This window comes from Eublepharis macularius, chromosome 2, assembly GCF_028583425.1.
Source record: "Eublepharis macularius isolate TG4126 chromosome 2, MPM_Emac_v1.0, whole genome shotgun sequence".
NCBI lineage: Eukaryota > Metazoa > Chordata > Lepidosauria > Squamata > Eublepharidae > Eublepharis > Eublepharis macularius.
In genome coordinates, this window is record NC_072791.1 from 30,505,399 (window position 1) to 30,528,168 (window position 22,770).

At 41.4% G+C, this 22,770-nt stretch overlaps 1 protein-coding gene across 1 annotated transcript in view; it reads left to right on the forward strand.

Moving 5' to 3' along the window:
* The window catches only part of LOC129325025 (thyroxine-binding globulin-like), a 25,581-nt gene extending 3,844 nt beyond the window's left edge, over positions 1 to 21,737 (forward strand). Inside the window, exons 2-5 of the mRNA XM_054972521.1 lie at positions 12,053 to 12,722; positions 18,675 to 18,949; positions 20,927 to 21,045; positions 21,728 to 21,737. Coding sequence (XP_054828496.1) covers positions 12,053 to 12,722; positions 18,675 to 18,949; positions 20,927 to 21,045; positions 21,728 to 21,737 — 1,074 coding nt within the window. The remainder of the gene's footprint in view (positions 1 to 12,052; positions 12,723 to 18,674; positions 18,950 to 20,926; positions 21,046 to 21,727) is intronic.
* Positions 21,738 to 22,770: the final 1,033 nt, after the last annotated feature.

Below are 22,770 nucleotides of genomic sequence, written 5' to 3' on the forward strand. Positions count from 1 at the left end.
TGGCAAAGGTCTTGAGGCTGTGATGGTATGGTTACATCAGAGTCACCAGAAATTGAATCTCCTGAAGTCGTAGGTTCTGTGTCTGGGTCGTGGAGCGATCAAGTTGGGGACCTGGCTCTCAACCCTCGATGGGGCACAATTGAAACCTTCACCAACAGTGAGGAGCCTGGGTGTGATTTTGGGATGACACACTTTCAATGGAGGCCCAGGTCACGACCATTGTCAGGTCTGCCTTTTTCCGTCTTCGACAGGCCAGGCAACTGGCACTCTATCTTTTGCCCCAGGACCTGGCTATAGTAATCCATGCAATGGTCACCTCCAGACAAGACTACTGCCACTCACTGTACTCTGGGCTGCCCTTGGGCCTGACCCGGAAGTTACAGCTGGTCTAGAATGTAGCGGCACTCATACTTACCAGAATGCCAATCCAAGCGCACATTCATCATGTGCTGTGCCAGCTGCACTGGCTCCCAGTGGAATTCTGGATGCGGTTCAAGGTGTTAACCTTGGTGTTTAAAGCCCTTCACGGACTGAGTTCTGCATACCTGCGGGACTACCTCTTCCATTATGTCCCCTGCAAGGCGTTGCACTCTGCAGACAAGCAATTCCTGGTGGTCCCCGGCCCAAAGGACATCCGTCTGGCCTCAACCAGGGCCAGGGCTTTTTCTGCCCTGGCCCTGGTCTGGTGGAATGCTCTCCCACTGGAGATACAGGCCTGTGAGACCTGTTACAGTTCCGCAGGGCCTGTAAAAACGAGATGTTCCACCGGGCCTTTGGCTGAGTGCCAGCAGGTGTCCTCCTTCTTGCATCTAAGACTGCCACTTTTTCCGGGTCTGCCCTCGGCCATCTGCTATGACCTTATAAAAACTCCCAAATATTTATTTAAATAGCCTGTGCCTGGACTATTTTAATGACTTTTTAAAGATTATTATTGATTTTATGGTTTTATGATTGATTCACTGTGTTTTATGAATGTTGTTAGCCACCCGGAGCCCATTTGTGGGGAAGGTGGGGTATAAATCAAATAAATAAATAAATAAATAAATAAATGTTCTATGGTTATGCACAAACTCCAGGGTGTGAGGCTAAGTTAGCCTTACTTCACTTCTCACATTCCAGTACTTTTCCATCTCCTGCCTAGCCAGGCAGCTTGTCTGTGTTTTAAACACATGAGCAGAGGGGCTTATGATATTGCCATATTCATAAGCCTTAATATTGTGAGGGCAATTATGACCACTTACACCACTTTGAAGCCTCGGATCAGTTTCAGGCTTTCAGATCTTCACAATTCACGTCACACTTTTTTTTTTTTTAACTTTGAGCATGCGTAGTAATGTTGCAATGTTGGAACCCATCCATCCCCCTGTATTTGCTGATTGGGCTGCCCCCTGCCTACTGGAGAGGCAGTTGGTGGTGGAGTTCTGGGAGAAAACATATACTCATGCTTCTTCCACTTTTATTTATTTTTTTAAAGCCAAGCTAGGAAAGGGTTAAAATGCTGCTGCTTCATCTCCCCCCCCCGCTTCCCTGCTGTTTTCTTTTGCAAATGGCTGTAGAAAATACTTTTTTTTTGGCATTAGCAGAGGAGAGGGGAAAGCAGCCATTTAACCCTTTCCTGGCTTTTAAAGCCAACAGGGAATAAGCAATAATGTTTCAACACAGCAACATTACAAATCATTCCTGGCTTTAAAAGAGAGAGAGAGAGAGAGAGCACATACCCTAGAGGAAGGAAGGGTAAAGCAGCCATTTATTCCTTTCCTGGCTTTTAAAACTAGCAGGGAATAACCAACAAGGTTAGGAATTGTTCCTGGCTTTAGAAAAAAATAAAAGAGTGCGTGCATACCCGGAAGGAAGGAAGCCAACAGGAGAAGCAGCCTTATGACCCTTACCTCACTTTACAGAGGGAAATGGTGGAAAAGCAGTTCAGAGAGCTGAGGAGGGTGGGAGCGGTTAATTCTACACAGACCAATCAGCTCCTGGGGAAAAGGAGAGGGGGAAGAAGAGAAACCGAATGAGAGTATAGATTTCACACTGACATTAATTGCACAAGCCGCAACTCGGCAGAGGCTTCAAAATAACATTGTGGTATTTCCGCAGGCGGAAAAATCGGGGATGCTGTGGACAAACATCGGTATTGCATCTCAAGACTACCTTGCAAGTGAGAAACTCCTGCAAACATGGGAAGCAGAACAGATACTGAAACACTTTAGAGTCCAAGTGTGAAAAGTGTCTTAGAAAGTGATGTAGAAGCTGTACTCAAAGCAATTAGGAGAGAAAAGGCATTTGAGTAGATGGAAGACCATCTACTGATAATGACAAAATTGAAATGGTTCAACATTTTCTATCCTTTGGCTCAATCATCAACCAAAAGGGAGATGGCAGCCAAGAAGTTCCCTGACCACACTTACTCAATCCCTGTCTGTTAAATAAAATTGTTATTTCTTTTGAACATTATACAGTCTCTAGTGCCATTTCCAACAAAAAGAAGGGGGCTCCTGCTTTGCCCCATCAAGTTCCTAAACTGGGTTAAAAACCCATAATTATAACTGCCTGTCAGAGTGGGACAAATAGACTTTCAAACCTGAAATAATAACATGCTACTTGGGGCTGCTCAGGCAATGCAAGGGAAATGAATTTTGGTGAGAAAATCCGCCTCACTGTATGGGAATGAAGGGGAGTCTGTCACATTACCATTAATGGAACATTGACTTATCCATGGTGGTGCCAGGATAGGGTGGCCAACCTCTAGGTAGAAGCTAGGGATTTCCTGGAATTATAACAGATCTACGGGCCACAGAGACCAGTTCCTCTGAAGAAAATGACTGCTTTGGAGGGTGGACTGTATGAGGTCTCTCCCCTCCCCAACTCGCACCATCTCCAAACTCCACCTCCCAAATCTACATGGATTTCCCTACCTGGAGCTGGCAACCATATGCCAGACAGAGAGCTCTAGGGACCCTTGACATTTTAAATGTGGGTGATTCTCTTTGTTTATGCCAAGCAGTAAGATTTTTGCCACTGTTCAAGACACTACCCCCATTGGCTCTCCTTCCCACTGTACTATATGAATATGTGGAGAGTTTCTAAAAAAGCTGTGGTCATGTGTCAGGAAGCATGCCTGTCAGGGTCATAACCATCTCCAGGTCTTCTCACTACACACTCTCCCTCCTAGACCCTGAATGACCTGATTTCCTAGCTCCATCTCTTTCCTATGCCCAGAGATCAACCACATATTACAGCTAATAGCAAAAAAGGTACTGTGCACAGCAGCCAAGCAGTTCATAAGGTGTTTGTAGCATTTGCCATGCCAACAACCTAATTCCAGGATCAGCTCACCATAGCACCTCCCCATTGGATATGCTAAGTTTAACTAGGGAACTCATTTGTGGCATAGTTTGTGCCATCCCTACAACAGACCACAGTCCTAAACCTTATAGAAGTACTTGCTCAATTTGAAGCAATCAAGCCTCAATGCACTTGCTCAAAAGACAAGATTTATTTCTCTCTGAGGGCCAAGCTACACATGACAAATGACACTTGAACGGCAAGTGGATTGAGTGGAGGGCAAGTGAACAGGGAGAAATACACTTGCTGTTCAAGTGTCATTCGTCATGTGTAGCTTGGCCCTATGAGACCTCCTTGTCTGTAACATAGAGCTTTTTGCTCTGCACCTCTTTCTTTAGTTTAAGTAGTTTCTTTCATTCCCTATAAGGAGTCTGTCACCATTTAGTCTTTTTGCATATGTTTGCAGCCTGGTTCAGTATTCACATTCCAGGGATCATTTCCACCCAACCCCCCCAACTATGTATGCCCCTTAGCTGTCAATCAACCATTCCCATGCCAGTAACTAAGCAGTTTTGAAGATGGCAGGAACATCCAATCAGAAAGCTGATAAATACTAGAGGAAGTGCAGACAGTTTGGAGTTTTTAGGTCTGGCTTTTGGACAGCAGGCATGTTAGAACTACTGAGTGATAATTGTGAAGAGCAGATGGATGGGTGGAGCAGACAGTGTATATTAGTGGGTCTACTCTGGTTCAATTATATCCTTCAGAAAGAGGAAGACTAGCTATAAACAGTTTTGTCAAGAATACGGGAGACTGACAACAAGGGGGATTCCCATGTTTGCTGACTGAAAAGATATCATTTAATGGTGAAATGTCATTTAAGGTCTCTGTGAGCTCTTGGGTTATAGTGTAAATAAAGCTTTTTGACATTGTAATGTGAAGGGGAAAATATTTACCTCAGGCCAGGCTGCAAGGTTACTTTATTTTTGTGGTCTGTGGGTGAAGCTACAAGTGACGAATGACACTTGAACGGCAAGTGTATTTCTTCCTGTTCACTTGCCCTCCACTTAATCCACTTGCTGTTCAAGTGTCATTCGTCACTTGTAGCTTGGCCCTATGACTATTTAAGCCCTTCAACCATTCTGAGAAGAAAAATAAAACATTACTCTTGTTCTTTTTAATCCTGCCTCAGATCTCAGTGTCTTGAAAGAACAATAAAACTTAGGTCACAATAGGGAGCCTACTATTCTATAGCCATAGAAATAAAGCTTTAAATAAATTGCTATAAAATACCATACCAGGATGGGTGGGTATCACGTTTAAATTCCCCCCAAATTACTGGAGGCTGTCACACACATCATACATTATGTATGTTGTATAGTTGATAACACAGAAGGATGGATTGGTGGGGTTGTGGACTTGAGGATCCTGCCCCTCTCTTTGGCTAAAGAACAAGTGTCCAGACTTTGGAGGATCCCAGTGCAAATTTCATGCTGACGACAGCTGCGGCTAGTAAGGAACAGGGGGTGGGAAACAATCTCTGTCTACTAAACCCCTCTAAGACTGAGATACGGTTATAACAACAACAACAACAACATTTGCTTTATATATGGCCCTTCAGAATGACTTAACACCCACTGAAAGCGGTTTACAAAGTTTGTTATTATTATCCCCACAACAAAACACCCTGTGAGGTGGGTGGGGCTGAGAGAGCTAGAAGTGGCAATTGACCCAAGGTCAGCTGGCTTCAAGTGGAGGAGTGAGGAATCAAGATTAGAGTCCTGTACTCTTAACCACTACATCAAACTGGCTACATCAAACTGGTTGTGAAACAATCCTCTTATTTATTGAATAGCAATTGCAATGGCATTCTGAAGGCATGTCAGGCGAAGAAGGTTGCCATCAATCTCCAGACAGTCTGTCTGGAGCCAAAGGATAATTTCCTGGGAAGGGGGTCTCCTCTGCGCTCATAATAGGATTGTGGAGGCATTTTGGACAGCTACAGGTGGTGAGAGGTGGAAAAATTGGACTCCATGGGTGACATCCATGCACTTGCAGAACTGTTAGGTTGGATCCAGCCTCAAAGAGACAAACCACACAGGAGATAGATCTATGGAAATCTTTTTTGACATGGTATACCTGGGTTTGCTTCTACCTTGGACAAAATTTGAATTCAGAGTATAGAGACTTCATCTTGTCTAATCAAAGATACATGCCTCACCCATGAGAAGAAAGTCAAATAATATTTATCTTGGCAGATGAAACCAAAGCCGAAAAGTACAAAGCACAGCTCCAAATCCATTGCATCATGTTTTGTTCTACCCCTTCCCCAGATACCCCTTTCTCTGCTTATTGGTTAGTTAATACTGGATATTATACATGCCTAGTTTGTAAACAACAAAGCAAAGAGCAATGCCACTAGATACTTCTGTGGATTGTGTGAGTGTGAAATGCGTTTTTCTCTACCATTGTTCTGACACTGCAGTTTTTTCAGTGTTTCCCTCGACTGTAGTGGTTTAAGGTCAGAAGAATTAAATCAAACTAAATTTTATGTTTGGGTTATGTTGGGTATATCAGTCTGGTGGGAGTTGCAATTTTATTCTGTAGAGTGGAAAATTTAAGAAGCAGAATCTCAGAGAGCATGTTTGCATGGGAATTCATCCTACTCGACTTCCGGTTTGGGATTCATGGAGGTCTGAAGCAGCTCCATTCGCGGAGCTGACCGGACTGCCGTTTTAAGCGGCCGGCGGGGGAAATTTAGCCCGCGGCCAACTGCTCTCAGGCGGAGAGCAGGCAAAGAACGCTCAAGACCTCAGGGTGCGTTGATCTCGGGCAAGGGGGGGCTCTGCGCAACGGGCCCCCTCCCGACCCTTGAGGTCCCACCCTGTGACAGGTCGGCTAAGATCTCTGCGGCAGATTCGGGGCCAATGCGGTTGGCATAAGACCTACATACCCAAGCTTCAAAAGGGGAAAGAAGTGGAGAGGAGAAATTAAGATTGAAACAGAGATTACAACCCAAGGAAAGTGAATGAGAAGGTCACTATCACTATCTTCTGATACGGGACAGATTGTAAAAAGTAAAGAAGAATTAAAGTAGATTTTCAAACTGCAACAGGCTAGTAAAAAGGAGGGGAAGACTCGGCAAGAGTTGCATAAGAAAAGAGACTAAGTTTAAGGAGTTATTAAAGAAATTGGACTATTGTTTTGAATACTTGCGGTTACGGAGCTGTGAGAAAAATTTACCATCGCGAGAGCTACTGTGGGAAGTCGGGAAACAGGAAGTACGTAATAACAATAGAGTTGCTGGAGAGAAGCGGCCCTTGCCGAAGGGCAGGAAGAAGGGAATCGCCATCTTTGAAAGGGGAAGGGTCGCGGCTTCAGCGGAAGAGGAAGTAAGCCATTTTGGATTACAAAAATCATAGAAAAACCATAGAGAAAAGACGCCCGACATTTTGGACTTTTTAAAAGCCTTTTTTCTTGCAAGAAGACCGGGACATTTGAATTTAAAAAGACATTAAATTTTACGCCACGGAGTTAAGGAAGAGAGCGGACTCGTGGGAGCGAGCTAAAGCAAGCCCCACGATGTCGAAAAAAGAGTGGCAATCGGCAATAGAAAACTTGGATAAAAATTTTTTAGAAGTGATTAAAGAACTTAAGGACACGAAACTGGAGCTGATTAAAGAGGTTAAACAGACAGTGAAAACTGAGCTGTCAGAAGTGAAGAAAGGTATGGAAATAATACAAAACGAATTGCAAGGGACACAGCAGAGAGTCAAAGTAGTGGAAGGTGCGGTGGAGAACTTAGCTGACACGCAACAAACAGAGATGAGACTGATGAGGGGAAGAATGGCGGTTGCGGAAAGTAAACACATGGAGAAGCAGCTGAGATTTCGCGGCTTGCCGGAAGTGGAAGGAAAGACAGCGCAAGAACAGATGACTGAGGTGTTAGCTGAATACCTGGGAAAGGAGGAGGAGGAAGTTGTGGCTATCCTTGATGTGGTATATCGTGTAAATTCAAGAATCGCGACCCAGAGGAAATTACCAAGAGACGTGATTGTGCAGTTCACGACTCGAAATATGAAAGAGAAGATTGTGACTAAACAGTTTCAAGATCCATTGGAGATTGATGGCAAGACGATTATCATCATGAAGGAACTACCCAGATCGGTGTTACTAGATCGGAAAAAATATAAAGCACTAATTCAGATTCTGAAGGACATGAAAATCAGGTATAGATGGGAATTACCAGAAGGTGTGTCCTTTGAATTTGGAGGGGTCAAAAAGCGTATCAGATCCGAGCGAGAGATGGAGCGATTCTTAAGGGACAATGAAAAAGACTTACCAGCAACAAGACTATGAATATGGAATGTAAAGTTTTATCTTGGAATGTAAATGGACTAAATTCACCAAACAAGAGAAAAAGCATTTTCCACTGGCTATTAAAACAAAAATGTGATAGTGTATGTTTGCAAGAGACCCATATTAGAAAACAAGATGTAAAATATTTGAAACTGAAAAAATTGGGTAATGATTTTGCAGCACCCTCTAATAAGAAAAAAAGAGGAGTGGTGTTGTATATAAAAGAGGAGCTGCAGCCAAAATTTGTAATGAAAGATGTGGAAGCCAGATTTATAGCAGTGGAATGCATATGGAATCTAAAGAGAGTGCTGGTAGTCGGAGTTTATGCACCTAATGGAGCAAAAGAAAGCTTCTTTGAGGATTTGAGGAGGCAACTAGATGAACTTTCATATGACCAAATAATTCTTGCTGGAGACTTCAATGGAGTGACAAATTTGGAACTAGACAAAAAATCATCAACGGCACAAAAGAAAAGAGGACTGTTACCAAAGCTCTTTTTTGAATTGATACAACAGGAGACTTTAGAAGATGTATGGAGAAGACAAAACCCTAAAAGTAGACAATTTACGTTCTTTTCTGCAAGGCATTCTACACTATCGAGAATCGACATGATCTGGGCCTCAAAAGACTTAGCGTTATGGACTAAGGAGGTGGAAATAATGCCGATGGTAGGCTCAGATCATAATCCAATCATGTGGAAATTGGGGAGAAGGAGAAAAAGGAAAGGATGGAGAATAAATGAGGATTTGTTACAAGAGGGAGAGAACTTGGAAATGTTGAGAAGAGAGACAAAATTCTTCATACAATATAACATGAATAAAGAAGTACCAACCAACAAGGTTTGGGATACCTACAAGGCGGTAATTAGGGGCATACTAATGGACTTAAATGGTAGAGCCAGAAAAAAGAAAGAGAAGAGACAGGAGATTGTGGAAAAAATAAAAGTCAAAGAAACACAGTTAAAGAAGAGACCAGGGAAAAAGAAAATTTATCAGGACATTAAAATACTTCAAGAACAGCTGATAGCAATGAATAACAAAGAATTGGAGTGGAATCTTAAAAGACTGAATCAAAAAGCGTTTGAAGGTGCAAATAAACCTGGGAAATACCTGGCATGGCAACTGAAAAAAAGAAAGGAAAAGAAAACTATAAATAAAATATGTGAAGATAATAAAACATATTTGGAACAGACAGCCATTAGTAGAGCCTTCTACAAATTTTATGCTAAACTGTATAACAAGAAAGAGGTGAACAAAGAATTAATAGCGACATACTTGGATAAAATGAAACTCCCAGTAATTTTGGAAGCTTGGAGAGATAGATTGAATAATGAAGTAACGGATGAGGAAATAAGAAAGGCAATACAGTCAACAAATTTGGGAAAGGCGCCAGGGCCAGATGGACTTACAGCTAAATTCTATAAGGTAATGGCCAATGAACTGGCACCATTCCTAAAAGAGGTGATCAATGGAGTTTTAAAGGATCAACGGACTCCAGATACCTGGAACGAAGCTAACATATCATTGATCCCCAAAGAGGGTCAAGATCTGACTAATGTGAAAAACTACCGACCTATATCGTTACTTAATAATGACTATAAAATTTTTGCGAAGATACTGGCGGAGAGAGTGAAGGGATGGCTTTCGGAAGTTATTGAGGAGGAACAAGCAGGCTTTTTGCCAGACAGACAAATTAGAGACAATCTAAGGACAGTGATTAACGCTATTGAATACTACGACAAGCGTTGTGATAAAGAGGTTGGTTTCTTCTTTGTTGATGCTGAAAAAGCGTTTGACAATTTAAACTGGGACTTTATGTTTGCCACTATGGAAAAGCTACAAATGGGAGAAAGATTCATAAGAGCAATTAAGGAAATTTACAGAGACCAGAATGCAGCAATTGTAGTGAATGACGAGACGACTAAGAAACTGACTATAAGCAAAGGAACAAGACAAGGTTGCCCGCTGTCTCCGCTGTTATTCATTTTGGTATTGGAGATCCTGATGATACAAATACGACAAGACGAAGAAATTCGGGGAATAAAAATAAAAGACTTTTCTTACAAGGTCAGAGCATTTGCGGACGATATAATGTTAATTGTAGAGGACCCAATGGAGAATATGCCAAAAGTGATAGACAAGATCAAGGAGTTTGGAGATTTGGCAGGTTTTTATATTAACAAAAAGAAGTCAAAGATATTATGTAAAAACATGACTAAGCAAAAGCAACAATTGCTAATGGAAATAACAGATTGCGAAGTAACAAGTAAGGTGAAATATTTGGGAATTGAACTGACGGCTAAGAACATAGATCTATTTAAAAATAACTATGAGAAATTATGGACTCAGATAGAGCGAGATCTGATTAAATGGAATAGATTGAATTTGTCATGGTTGGGAAGGATTGCAGCAGTTAAGATGAATGTGTTACCAAGAGTAATGTTTTTGCTACAGACAATACCAATTATTCGGGACTCTAAGCAGTTTGAAAAATGGCAGAGGAAAATATCAGATTTTGTTTGGGCAGGCAAGAAGCCTCGAGTGAAAATGAAAGTTTTACAAGATGCAAAAGAAAGAGGCGGAATGCAACTGTCCAATCTAAGACTTTACTATGACGCAATCTGCCTAGTGTGGTTGAAAGATTGGATGACACTGAAGAATAAGAAATTATTGGCCCTAGAGGGATACAAAAAAATATTTGGATGGCATGCATATCTATGGTATGACAAAGTAAAAGCGAATTCGATGTTCTTACATCATTATATACTGCTACTGAACTTGGGAATGGAGGGCATTCCAGCTCAACACAGGACATTGTTATTTTACATGACAGCAGCAGCTAGACTTTTGTATGCGCAAAAATGGAAAGTACAAGAAGTGCCAACTATCGATGACTGGATTTACAAATTGCTGTATATGGCGGAAATGGACAAAATGACAAGAAAATTGAGAAACCTTGACCCAGGACAGTTCAACACAGACTGGGAGAAGCTGAAACAATATTTGGTGAAGAAATGGGAGGTGGGAGGAGAACTGTGGCAGTTTGAGAACTATTGAAATACAATAAAACACAGAGGGGGGTGACTTTACCGGGGGGGGGGCGAAGAGGTAAATGAAAATTTCTAAGCAGTTATGTCATTAGATTATATGTAGAATAATATATAGAATATTGATAGAAAATAATTAACCATGGGAATTAATCATAAGGACTGACTAATTAACATTATTTTTGGTAAAATTTGTATAATGTACCAAACTGAATAAGTTTATCTGAAGATATATATGAGTCAAATTGATTGATATCATATGATGATAGTTATATAGATTTATAATTGAAGGCGAAAAAAAACAGTAATGTAATTAAATATAACTAAAGCAGAAAGAAGAAGATATGCAGAATGAGTAATACATAGAGCATAAGTTAAATTGGTTGACTTATATGAATGTATGGTTTATGTGGTTTATGATCTATAGAAATGTTTGAAATTATGAAAAATGAGATAAATTGTTTATCCAATATGGAAAAAGGGACTCAAAGTTAGGGTACAGAGTATCAAAAATAGTTAAAGAATTATTGCTTAGAATAAAGGGAGAATATATATTTGTTAGATAGAGGAATATAAAAGGAGTAAGGGAAAAGGGACAAAGGGTTGGAAAACTGTTGGAAGTCAACAAAAAGGGGGGGAAAGGGAGGGGGTTAGAAATTGGGAAATGGGAGAACTGATTGTAATGTGAAAATAATTGATCCTAACCCAATAAAAAAAATTTCAAAAAAAAAAGGAATTCATCCTACTCCCAGTTCAGCACCAAACTGGAGGCTCAGAAGTTTCTCAGAAGTTGGTGGTATGCAGCATAAAAAGTTCTGATACCAACACTCCACCATAAGTCATGTGGATGGGGCAGATGTTCTTTCTCTTCTGCTGTGTGAATAAAATGAGGACTAGTTTCCACACACCAGAAGTTAGAGCAATTGAACTTCTACAGTAGTCAGTGGCGTAACTATCTCCTTTGATTCTAATGGCAGTGTGAGGCAGCCTCGCTTGGAAAGATTTTTTTTAAGCATAGAAGCTTTTGAGAAGAGAACACCATGGCTGCCTAAATCTCAATTAGCTTCATAGTCTGGAATACAATTTAAGAATAATGATTATTTTTTAAGAACAAGAAAACTTGGGCCATAAGCAGTGTGAATCAACTGATTTAAAAGGTACAAATATTGCAACTTCAAGAATTACAAAACTCAGATATAATATTTACCTAATTTCAATATTTTTCAAATATTGAAAACCAGTTTTGGAAACACTCTAATGGAAGTTCTCAATGTTGTAGATAATTTTTCGAATGTATATTCTAACCATATTTTCTGTGTCCTCCCCCCCCTCCTCTTAGAATGATTACAAATCCCATTGAAGGCAATGCTCTACATTTCCTTGTTACTGTTTGGTCTTCAGTTCCAGTGTTATCACCTGTCAGGTTTCCACGATGTCCAAGATAATCATCAAAATACAGATTCCACTGAAGAATGGCTATATCCCCCTTTCAAACGAGAATGTACAACTAACTTCAGTGCCCTGCTCAAGATAGCCCCTTATAATGCTAACTTTGCATTCCGATTGTACAAACAAATGTCTTCTGATTCAGATGACAAAAACATTTTCTTCTCTCCTGTGAGCATCTCCACAGCCTTTGCCATGCTGGCCCTCAGAGCTAAGTCTCAAACCCAGACTCAGATTTACAATGCCTTTGCTTTCAACCTGTCAGAGATTGAAGAAAATGAGATTCATAAAGGATTTTGCCAACTTATCTTCACGTTTAACTTTTTAAAACAGGAAACGTCTTTGAAAATAGGGAATGCTTTGTTCATAGATAAGTCATTGAAAGTTTTGCCTACATTTCTGAAAGATGCCAAAACCTTATATCAGGCTGAACGCTTTTCTACAAACTTCCTAAATTCTACAGAAGCGAAACAGCAGATATATAGTTATATGAAGAACAAAATTTATGGGGGACATCTCAGGAAAGTCAAGGACTTCAGTGCACACACAGTCATGGTTCTCGTGAATTACATGGCTTCAAAGATAAGTTAGAGAGATAGAAATTTTAAAAAATAATTGGAGGCAGTACAAATTATTTAGTCAGCTTAAAAGAGGCAACTTTAGCAACGAAGGGGAGAGGGACTTCTGATCTTAAATCTGTATCCTTAAGGTGGTTTATGGGGTAGTCTGTAGTAGAATGAAAAAACTAGCTGATCTGGATGACTCTGGTCAGGTCTGATTCAGATATAGGCATGCACTTAAGAAGCCCTGAGCATCTAGTTAGCTTTCCTATATCAAATTGTTTAACTCCTGGCAAGAGGTACACCCCAGATAATGTCTTAGATTCATTACTGGGTGTTGTACACAAGTAATGTCATTAAAGAATCTCTGCTTCTATTTTAAGCCTTCATCAGCTTAATCAGCAGAAAATCATACCATCCATTATAACTACATAGATAATTAAAGTGGTGCAATTACACGAGTCCAAAAAAAATCTTACTCAAAGATACAAAGATCACAAAGAACCCCTTCTAAGAAGAAGCTCTCTAGCTTGTCATCTTTATAGGGTTTTAGAGCCTTCTCTTAACAATAGCTGTCTTGCTTCAAAGACTCAAATTCTTAGCTAATTTATTATCTTATGACTCCATACTTCAAACAAGGTTATCCATATTTGAAGAATCTTCCTGAAATCTATAACAATAATTAGTTCATTCTTGCTTCTTCTTGTCTTATAAAGTCTATGTAGAATTAGTTATTGCAAGTTTCTCATATATCTGAATGTCTCATGGCCCTCCACCAATGCATCTATCCTTGAATAATGTTGCCAGCCCCTGTGAAATTAGACATTCCTGCCATTCTCAGATACTCTCTGCTCATGGGCCTTGGTACATTTTATATGCTGATATAAGTTGGATAGCTCTTCTAATCGAAACATGGCAATACAACTGTATACCCCTATTTTTTATGCCCCTCTCCAAGGTTGTTGGTTTCCAGGCCTCTAGACCCCCTTTGTGGTTTGTCTAGTTATGGGGCTGCAGTTATGGGGCCATGCTAGCCCTGTTTCTGTATGCAAAGCTATCTTGAATAACTTTCTTGGTCATATCCAGCAACTGTTTCCCTATAGTTCTAGCTACACTCATGGCATAGCTGTCTCTAAATCTTATCTCCATTCACTGCCTCCCTTCATAGAATCTCTCTTGAATTGCCATTCTATCACCCCCTCAAAGCAGTAAGTCTCCACGATTCTTTTCTCTCTCAGTCCTGTTTTTCTAAACACTTTTTCTAAAAAAAAACTGGCTCTCTTCTTCTGACACAAGCACTATTGTTGCCCTCTCTCCTCTCACACTCTTCACCCTGAAGGCCATATTGCTGGTGTTAGCCTTTTTCTGTCCAAATTTTGTCACTTCCAGACCCTATCCTCTGCCTTTAATAACCTTTCCTATGATTCATCTGTTATTTTTGGCAAGCAATTCTGGTTGTCTTTTGGATCCATATTTGCTGATCTGTCCTTACCTTGTCCTGGGAAAGTAGGCTTACCAGGTTGCCCATCAAGATTTTCCAGCTCCTGTTCTCATTGTATGGAGAAGTTCAAGGGAAAAATGAGTGCAGGGGTCATCAATGGGAAGCCATTATATCATTTCAGGTTGAGGGGGCAGAAGTGATGTCATAAAGCTCTATGCAGACCGGGACTGGCATATGTGCGGGGCTGCGTCTCCCCATATGAACCCCAGAGGACTCTTTGCTCTAGCAATAAACATCTACTAAAGATTCCTGGCCCTAGGGAGGCCTGCCTGGCATCGACCAGGGCCAGGGCTTTTTCAGTCCTGGCCCCAGCCTGGTGAACCGCTCTGTCCAATGAGACCAGGACCTGGAGAGACTTGTTAGCTTTTCGCTGGGCCTGTAAGACAGCTATTCCACCAGGCATTTGGTTGATATGAGGCAGTGCCCCCTAGCCGGGGGAGTACAACATATGCCCTCCCTACTAGTGATACCTCCATCTCTCATATTTCCCTGCCAAAATGTTTCGGAGATGGCTAAAAAGATGGTTTTCTAGATTATGTGCCTCTGTGTTATATATGCATGTGTGTGTGTTTTAATCTGTGTATTTAAGATGTTTTATAGTTTTTAATTGTATATACTATGAAATATGATTTAAAACTTGGTTGTAATCTGCCCTGAGCCTGCTGATGTGGGGAGGGCGGAATATAAATTGAATAAAATAAAATAAAATAATAAAATAAATAATGTCAGAGATGCTCTAGGAGGTTTTACCATAGAGACTGGGGGAAGTCCTAGAGTGTTCCTGAAACTGTGATTTCACTTCCACCTGCTCAACTGGAAATGCTGTCATCATGACATTCATGTTGTTCCCTGTCCCCAGGCTCCACCCATGAAATGCTCCAAGAGATTGTGACTGGAAAGCTGGCAACCTACGGGGAACTGAATCCAGACTGTGAAGCATCATTCACCTGGTTTTGAGGTGGTGCTAGGGAGGGGGAGATATAGTAGAGCGAGGAATGTTGCTCTTGAGAGATGTGGTAAATAGTTTTAAAGGATGATACAGTTAAGAAACAGTTAATGTTTGGATTAGAGGCCATTTGCCACAGTAGACAAGGGAAGAGAGGTGATTGTGCTCCTCCTTTGTACAATATCCATCTCATTTAGCAGGATGAAGGTGAAAGGGCTAGCCCCTACCCCGACTTTGATGATAATTAATGCTAGGTCTGTAGTCAATAAGAACTCTCTTGATCAGAGCTGAAGGTATTGACCTGTCATGGGCAACTGAAAAATACCCTCTACTGTCACTCTGCCTTAATTAGCACCAACAAGGAATTGAGCCCTTCATCAGCCCTTAACTGGGAGATGGGGATGGGGTATCTTTCTTCGTGAGTGTTCCTTCTTTTGCAAGTCCCCAAGAGCCAGTTATGATTGTACCTTGTGTTGGGTTCCAAGGACACATTAGGGCTACTGCTAGTGTATTGTCTGTCCACCTTGCCAGTTATAGCTCCCTGAGCTGGCAGAGTTTGTTTCAGTGGTGGTGTCGCACACCCCCGGTCTTATATTACTGGGGGACTTCAGCATCCGCACTGGGGCCTTCTTGACTGGTCCTGCTCAGGACTTCATAGCCACTACTGGATTGTCCTGAGTTGTGCTGGGCACAACACACGAGAAAGGTCATATGATGGATCTTCTTTTCTGTCTAAAGTGGTCTAGCCAGGGTTGGTACTACAGCCTGTGCCATGGTCAGATCATTACTGGCTAAAGGCAATTTGAGATGCCTACCTCCTTCCACAAGGGCAAGGAACCAACGAGGATGGTCCACCATAGAGACTGATGGATCCAGTTGGTTTCCAGTCCCCTTTGGGGAACTTTGAGAACCTGGACAGTTACTCTGCAGAGATTCTGGCATCAGCATGGGATGCTGGTCTGCATAGTGCTATCAACAGGGTTGATCCTTGGAGCCCTCTCTCCGCAAGTAGGACTGTGGCTTCTTGGTTTACCCAGGAAACTGAGGTCTATGAATCAGTTGGAGAAATGGCCATTGGCAGAAAACTCAAGATAATTCAGATGGAATGTGCTACGAAGGCTTATAAGGTAGTGATGATAGCAAAGAAGGCATACTTTTCCATTACCATTGCATTGGCAGAATCTTGACCAGTGAAATTATTTAGAGTGACTTGGGGTCTTTTGATCGGTTATTTCCAGTCTGGATATTAGTTCAGACCATTTTGCTCTGTCTCTATCTCCATCTCCGTCTCCGTCTCTGTGTTTGTCTCTGTCTCTGTTTCTGTCTCTCTCCTGGTCCAATTTAGATGCCAGTTTTAGGGTACCTGTTGTGCTGGAGAAATCAGTGCCAACCTCTTGCCAGAGTTTCATGGATAATTTCCCTGACTGTTGTCATGACAAAAGGTTGCCACCCTGTCAATTCATGCTGGAAGAAAGAGATACCTACTCTGAAGGGGATTGTTTTTGTGGTCCTCTTACAAGGGTTACAACTCTATGTGGTACTGCTTCTGAAGATATGTCAGAAGTTTCATTCACTGCAAAATACAACAGCAAGACTCCAGCCTTTTGGAACATATAACAGTACTATTGCAGCCCTTAGTAATTCTGGGGCCCTGGGCAAAAATTCAGGATGGGTCCCCAGAATCACTGAAACTCCTCTGCTGCCCCCCCTCCACCAAGGCCAAGCAAGGAGTGGCCCTCTCCCTGTGCAAGGTGGGCAGGGGCCACCACAAACCTGCTGTCCAAGCCCCAGATAAGCAGATCAGGAATTTGAGATCTCTCCTGCCTTGGATGGGGTTATACTTCACTTAAAAAGTCAGGCTCGCAGCTTGAGACTGCTGCTTGACTCAGTAGTCACCTTAGGAAACTAGGTGGCTGCAGTGGTTCAGAATGCTTTTGCCCAGCTTTGGCTTGTGCATCAGCTGCACCCATTCCTGGTGCAGTTTGTTCTAGACAGTGATCCATGCCTTAGTTACATCTAGACTGAACAATTGCAATGAACTTAGGGCTTTCCTTGAACAGTGTTTGAAAACTGCACCTACCGGAGAATGCTGTGGTCAGACTGTTGGTTGGGGCCAGGTATTGGGAGAACATGACCCTGATATCACAGCAATTACAATGACTACCAATCCACTACAAAGCACAGTTCAAGGTGTTGGTTTTGGCCTTTAAAGCCATACACGGCTTGGGAACAGGGTAAGGCAAGGCAAAGTAAGGTAAGGTAAGGTAAAGGTGCAAGCACCAAGTCATTACTGACCCATGGGGGGAAATTGCATCATGACGTTTTCTTGGCAGACTTGTTAAGGGGTGGTTTGCCATTGCCTTCCCCAGTCATCTACACTTTACCCCCAGGAAACTGGGTACTCATTTTACCAACCTCAGAAGAATGGAAGGCTGAGTCAACTTTGAACCAGCTACCTGAACCCAGCTTCCACCAGGATTGAACTCAGGTCATGAGCAGAGCTTGGGCTGCAGTACTGCAGCTTACCACTCTGTACCACGGGGCTCTTAGGGAACAGGGTATCCTGACAGGATCATCACCTAAAGAAGCTCACCTGATGGGAACATGACAAAAGGCCATTATGGAATGGTATCTCTGGAGAGTTGTCCGTGATCCCCTCACTACTGGTCTCCAGGAGGCAGCTGAAGATGTTTTTATTTAGGACTGCTTTTAATGAACTTTGGTTCTGTGTTTATTGGCAGTCTTTTTCAACTTTGTTTTATTCATTTTATGATTATTTTATTTATATTGTAAGCCACCTGGAGTTCCTGAAAGGTAGAAAGGCAGTTAATAAAAGTTTAATTAATAAACCCACATGGATCTGAATCCCAAATCAGTAATGTCCTACCCCAAACTCTGCAATCACAGTAAAAAATCCCATGACTTGAATCCCGGATCTGAAATTATAATGATTTTTTTCTTGGAGCACACCCCTATAGGCTGCCTTAATCAGCTGCTTAACATATGGTCATAAGAGGTTCCCTGCTGGATCACAGAAACCAGATTTGTACAGAGGCTGCCCAGTTGTCCCGGAAGGCAAGCAAACAATTCACAAAAGTCAAGGCCATCCCTAATGGTGCCTCCTAGTACTGGTCCTCCGAGGTTTATTGCCTCAGAACATAGAGGATCCTCATACTTTAACAGATCTACCCTCCATGAATCTGTCCAGCCCAGTTTTATTGTGGAACAAATGGCCATCAATATTTCCAGTATCAGTGAATCCCACTCATTGAGTAAAGAAGTACTTACTTTTTTCTGTCCTGACTGTATAGTGATAATGGTGATGGTGATAACAATAATTCTTGTAGCTCGGAAGTTGGGAAAGTGTTCAATGCAGCCTCTTGATATCCCTCTGATTTCCACTAGCCATTGACTGAAAGGAGAATTTCTTTATATTTACTTACATGGTTACCCATGTAGCTACTGTACAAAATTTGAGTTTTGCTGAATGGATATTTATACAGTTCTGTTGCCTCTTATTTTTCTCCTAAGGTAATTGGAGAGATGAGTTTCATTCTCGATTAACCACTGAAGGATCTTTTCTTGCCTATGGAAACACAACTGTTAAATTAAATTTTATGCGCAAACGCACTATGTTCAATCATGTGCGCGATGAAGAACTTTCTTGCTTGGTGGTGGAAGTACTGCATTCAAAAGATGCTGTAGCATGGTTCATCCTGCCAGATGAAGGGAAACTAAAACATGTAGAGAGTTCTTTGGTAAAAGAAGACATGAATAAATGGAGATCTTCTTTTCAGAAAGAGCAAGCAATATCTCTGGGTTCTTTCCTTTGATGCTCCTGTACAATTCATTATTTTTTTAAAAAAAGATGAAGGGATCTGGTTTAAGTCTATTAAAAATGACCTAGAACCTATTAAAAAACTATTTTTTAAAGAAATAAGAAGTAAGAGTTCATTGTTATAGGAACTCCATACGCCGATAGGAAAGAGGATAGATTCCTATCTACCTATCTAGTTTAAGGATGACCATGGATTGCAGGACAAGTCCTGCATCCATGATGCAAGATGGACAGAAGAGATAGTTGTGGGACAAAGAGAGGAAGAGAAAGATGTCACAAGGAGGAAGTCCTAAGATTAGCAAGCTATGCATCAAAGAATCATTCAAAGCAGTAAGGAGTAAACAGATGCCCTCCCCTCTCTAACTTTCTAACTTTCTGGTTTCCCCTCTAAAATCTGAGGAAAGATACAATGTTAAGTCCTCCTAACAAAATCCATACTATAACAATACTAATTCGTACTAATTACACTTTAAAAGGTATGCTATGAATTTTATCTTTTATCTCAGTCATTTTTATCTCAGTCACTTTGGGAGGTGGTGAGATCTCCTGTGGAGGTTTTTAAGCAGAGGCCATCTGACAGTAATGCTGATCTGTGAACCTGGGCAGATCATGAGAGGGAGGGCAGGAAGGGTTATATCAGGGCCAAGCTACACATGACGAATGACACTTGAACGGCAAGTGGATTGAGTGGAGGGCAAGTGAACAGGGAGAAATACACTTGCCATTCAAGTGTTATTCGTCATGTGTAGCTTGGCCCTCAGTGCTTAGTTCTTGTGGCCCCTTCTTATATGCCCTGGGTAATGCCAATCGCCACCCTGGGGTTAGGTAGCAATTTTCCTCAGGCCAGTTGGGCTAGGGATTCTGACAGTGTTTTGCCAGCTTCTGGGCATGGAGCAGAGGTCACTGGGTGTGTGGAGGGTGGGTGGGGAGGTAGTTGTGAATTCCCTGCATTGTGCAGGGGTTGGACTAGATGACCCTGGAGGTCCCTTCTAACCATATGATCCTATGATTCTGTATTGATAAGAAATGGATTCCACTTTTGTTATCATCTTCATACATACCCTACTTAGTGAGTGTATGGAATTCTCTGCTATGACTGCCAAATATTAATCAAATGTAGAAAAATCCTTGAATACATCTTCAAAATTCACCTTGGAGTAATTTGGTATAAATTGCAAATTTGGCTACTATACTGCTCAGCCCCAATTCCAAATAATTTATGAACAAATTATATAGCACAGGTCCCAATACCAATCCTTGTGATATTGCTCACTGCTTACCTTCATCCACTGCAAAACCTGACCATTTATTCCTACTCTGGGTTTCCTGCCGTTTAACCCACTTTTAAGCCATAAAGGACCAGTCCTCTTATTCTATTATTGCTAAGTTTATGCAGGAGTCCTTGGTGAGATAATTTGTCTAAATCTTTTTGACGTCCAAATGCATCATCCCTACCAGTTCTCCCTTGTTCCAGATGACCCAAAGGGACATCATTGTGCGGTCCTGGGAGTGTGCGCGCACTTTACGCACATGCATGTGGTACCAGGGGTACTACCTCCCACCAAGAGTTGCCCCCTGTGCTGGCAACCCACTGAATTATACCACCTCTTTTCACAGAAAAAGCCCTGAATATATGTATCAGTTTTTCTAAATCACCAGCCTCAGTTTTTTTTTAAATATAGCCCCTTTCCCTGTTCCTTTTTCCTTATGTCTTTGCAATGAAATGGGTTACAGCCTTTTTTAAAAATGAAAGCTGAGAATTCAGGTAACCTGATACACCTATTGGCATTAAAGTTTATCAGAACAATGCTTTCAATCTGCCAATATAAAAAAGAAAGAACTTGTATGTAGTTGATTCATTATCATTCAGTTTACAATTTGTAAATTGGCTTTAAAAATGTCATTTGATGTTGCTTTGTTTGTTTTGTAATTTTTGTTAACAGAGAAATACTTATGGATTCCAAAATTTTCCCTTTCTGTATCCTATGATGTCAAAACCTTCTTGCAGAGACTAGGCATGACAGATGTCTTTAATCGTCACGCTGATCTATCTGGGTTTCTCAGGTAAGTATGTGGGTGGGGTTGGTGCTAGACTCTGAATAAGAATTACATTTCATCAAATGCCTCTTAAACATTTCATGAGGTACTGGTATTTGATGACACGATCTAGTCTTGGTGCCGTATAACCTGTAAACCTTGACTGGAATTAACTGATTAAACACAAATTGATCAGGAGATGGGATCTAAATGTCATACTTCATTTCAATTTAAAATGTTTAATTCTGCCCTTCTCATAATTCACTGGATGGCCATCAGCCACCATTCTCTCAGTCTAACCTACTCCACAGGATTGTTATGAGGGTAAAACGTTGCTGCCCTGAATACTTGTAGGAAGGGTGGGATAAAATTTAATAAATAAATAAATGCTCTCTTCCTGGCTGTCTATATTCAGAGCTACAGAAGTTAATGCTAATTATGGAACAGTGCAAAGAATTACCCCAAAATTTGGCTTATTTAATGCCAATTTTAAAGCTTGTTGTATATGGAAGTCAATTTCAAAGTCATTTTCATTGCTTTCCATGAGAACACATTTCTTCATAATACTCTCTCCGTCCTACTAGTGTGAAGCTCTCAGAGATTGTACTCCATACCAAGAGATCCTCCCTCAAAAATTTCAGGCAGGTCTGGAAAAGTTCTTGATCTACAGGGTTTTAAAAAATCTCTGAATTTTTCCTTCCTTTCATAGGATTCCTTAACAGAAAACTAGGGTCTTCTTTTTCCAAACATGGAACTATTATGAGCCTTGAGTGTTAGTAAGAAATATGGACTATAAACAGCACAAATAAAGAATGCATAAATTGCATTATTCTGTCAGCATTTTTCTGCCAGCCCAGCAGATTTCCAGTTCTGGAGCCTGGCTGTGAGCAAATACTGTTCAAAGGCTGGAGTGCAGTTGGGTAAAGAGTGGCAGAGCAGACTTGGATTTCCTTACCCACATCTCTGGTTTCCTTTAAAAAATAAATCGCCCAACCTGCTTTACATATACTATACAGACCTTCCCAAAGTTGCACTGATTTTAAATATAAACATGACACTTCAGGGATCTTAGATTATGAGTTAATTGTTTTCTTCAGGCCCTGATATATAGTCATCATCACTAATTTCTCTTCCTTTCCCCAAGTGTGTGTGTGTGCATGCACGCGCGCGCGCGCGCGTGTTTGCCTTTTGAATGATGGGGGAAGCCTTATGAATCTGCATCTCTCATCCCTCCCCACTTGCCCAATGGGTGGCTGCCTATGGCCAGAAGAGTCAAAGCTAGGATTCCCACTGTCCCTGCAGTGCTACATGCTATAGTGTGCAGGCTAAGATGAGCAGTGAGGTAGAAATATTTTAATTAATAAATAAAATGTTGAGGGCATTTGGGCCTGCTGCAGCAGGGGAGAGATAGGGAAGTCATGGTCTGTGAGCAGCAGTCCTTGTGCCCACAGAAATGCTAGTCTGGATTCAAACCTGTGTCTTGTATAGGGGTGTGCAACCCCCCCCCCAATCCAGGAAATTTGTATATGGGTTTCAGGGATCCCAAAAACAGTCAGGCTTCCTGAAATTCAGGAAAGATTCTCTGATGCAGTTCAGACAGATCAGAGAATCCCAAATTTATTTGGCCATTATTCCGTATGGGAAAAATTATTGGGAGGCTGTACAGAGAGCTTTAGCATTTTTCAAGCAAACTGTACCAAATTAGGAGGGAATGCATCCCTTTCTGTTCACAAAAGACCCTCTAAGTTTCAG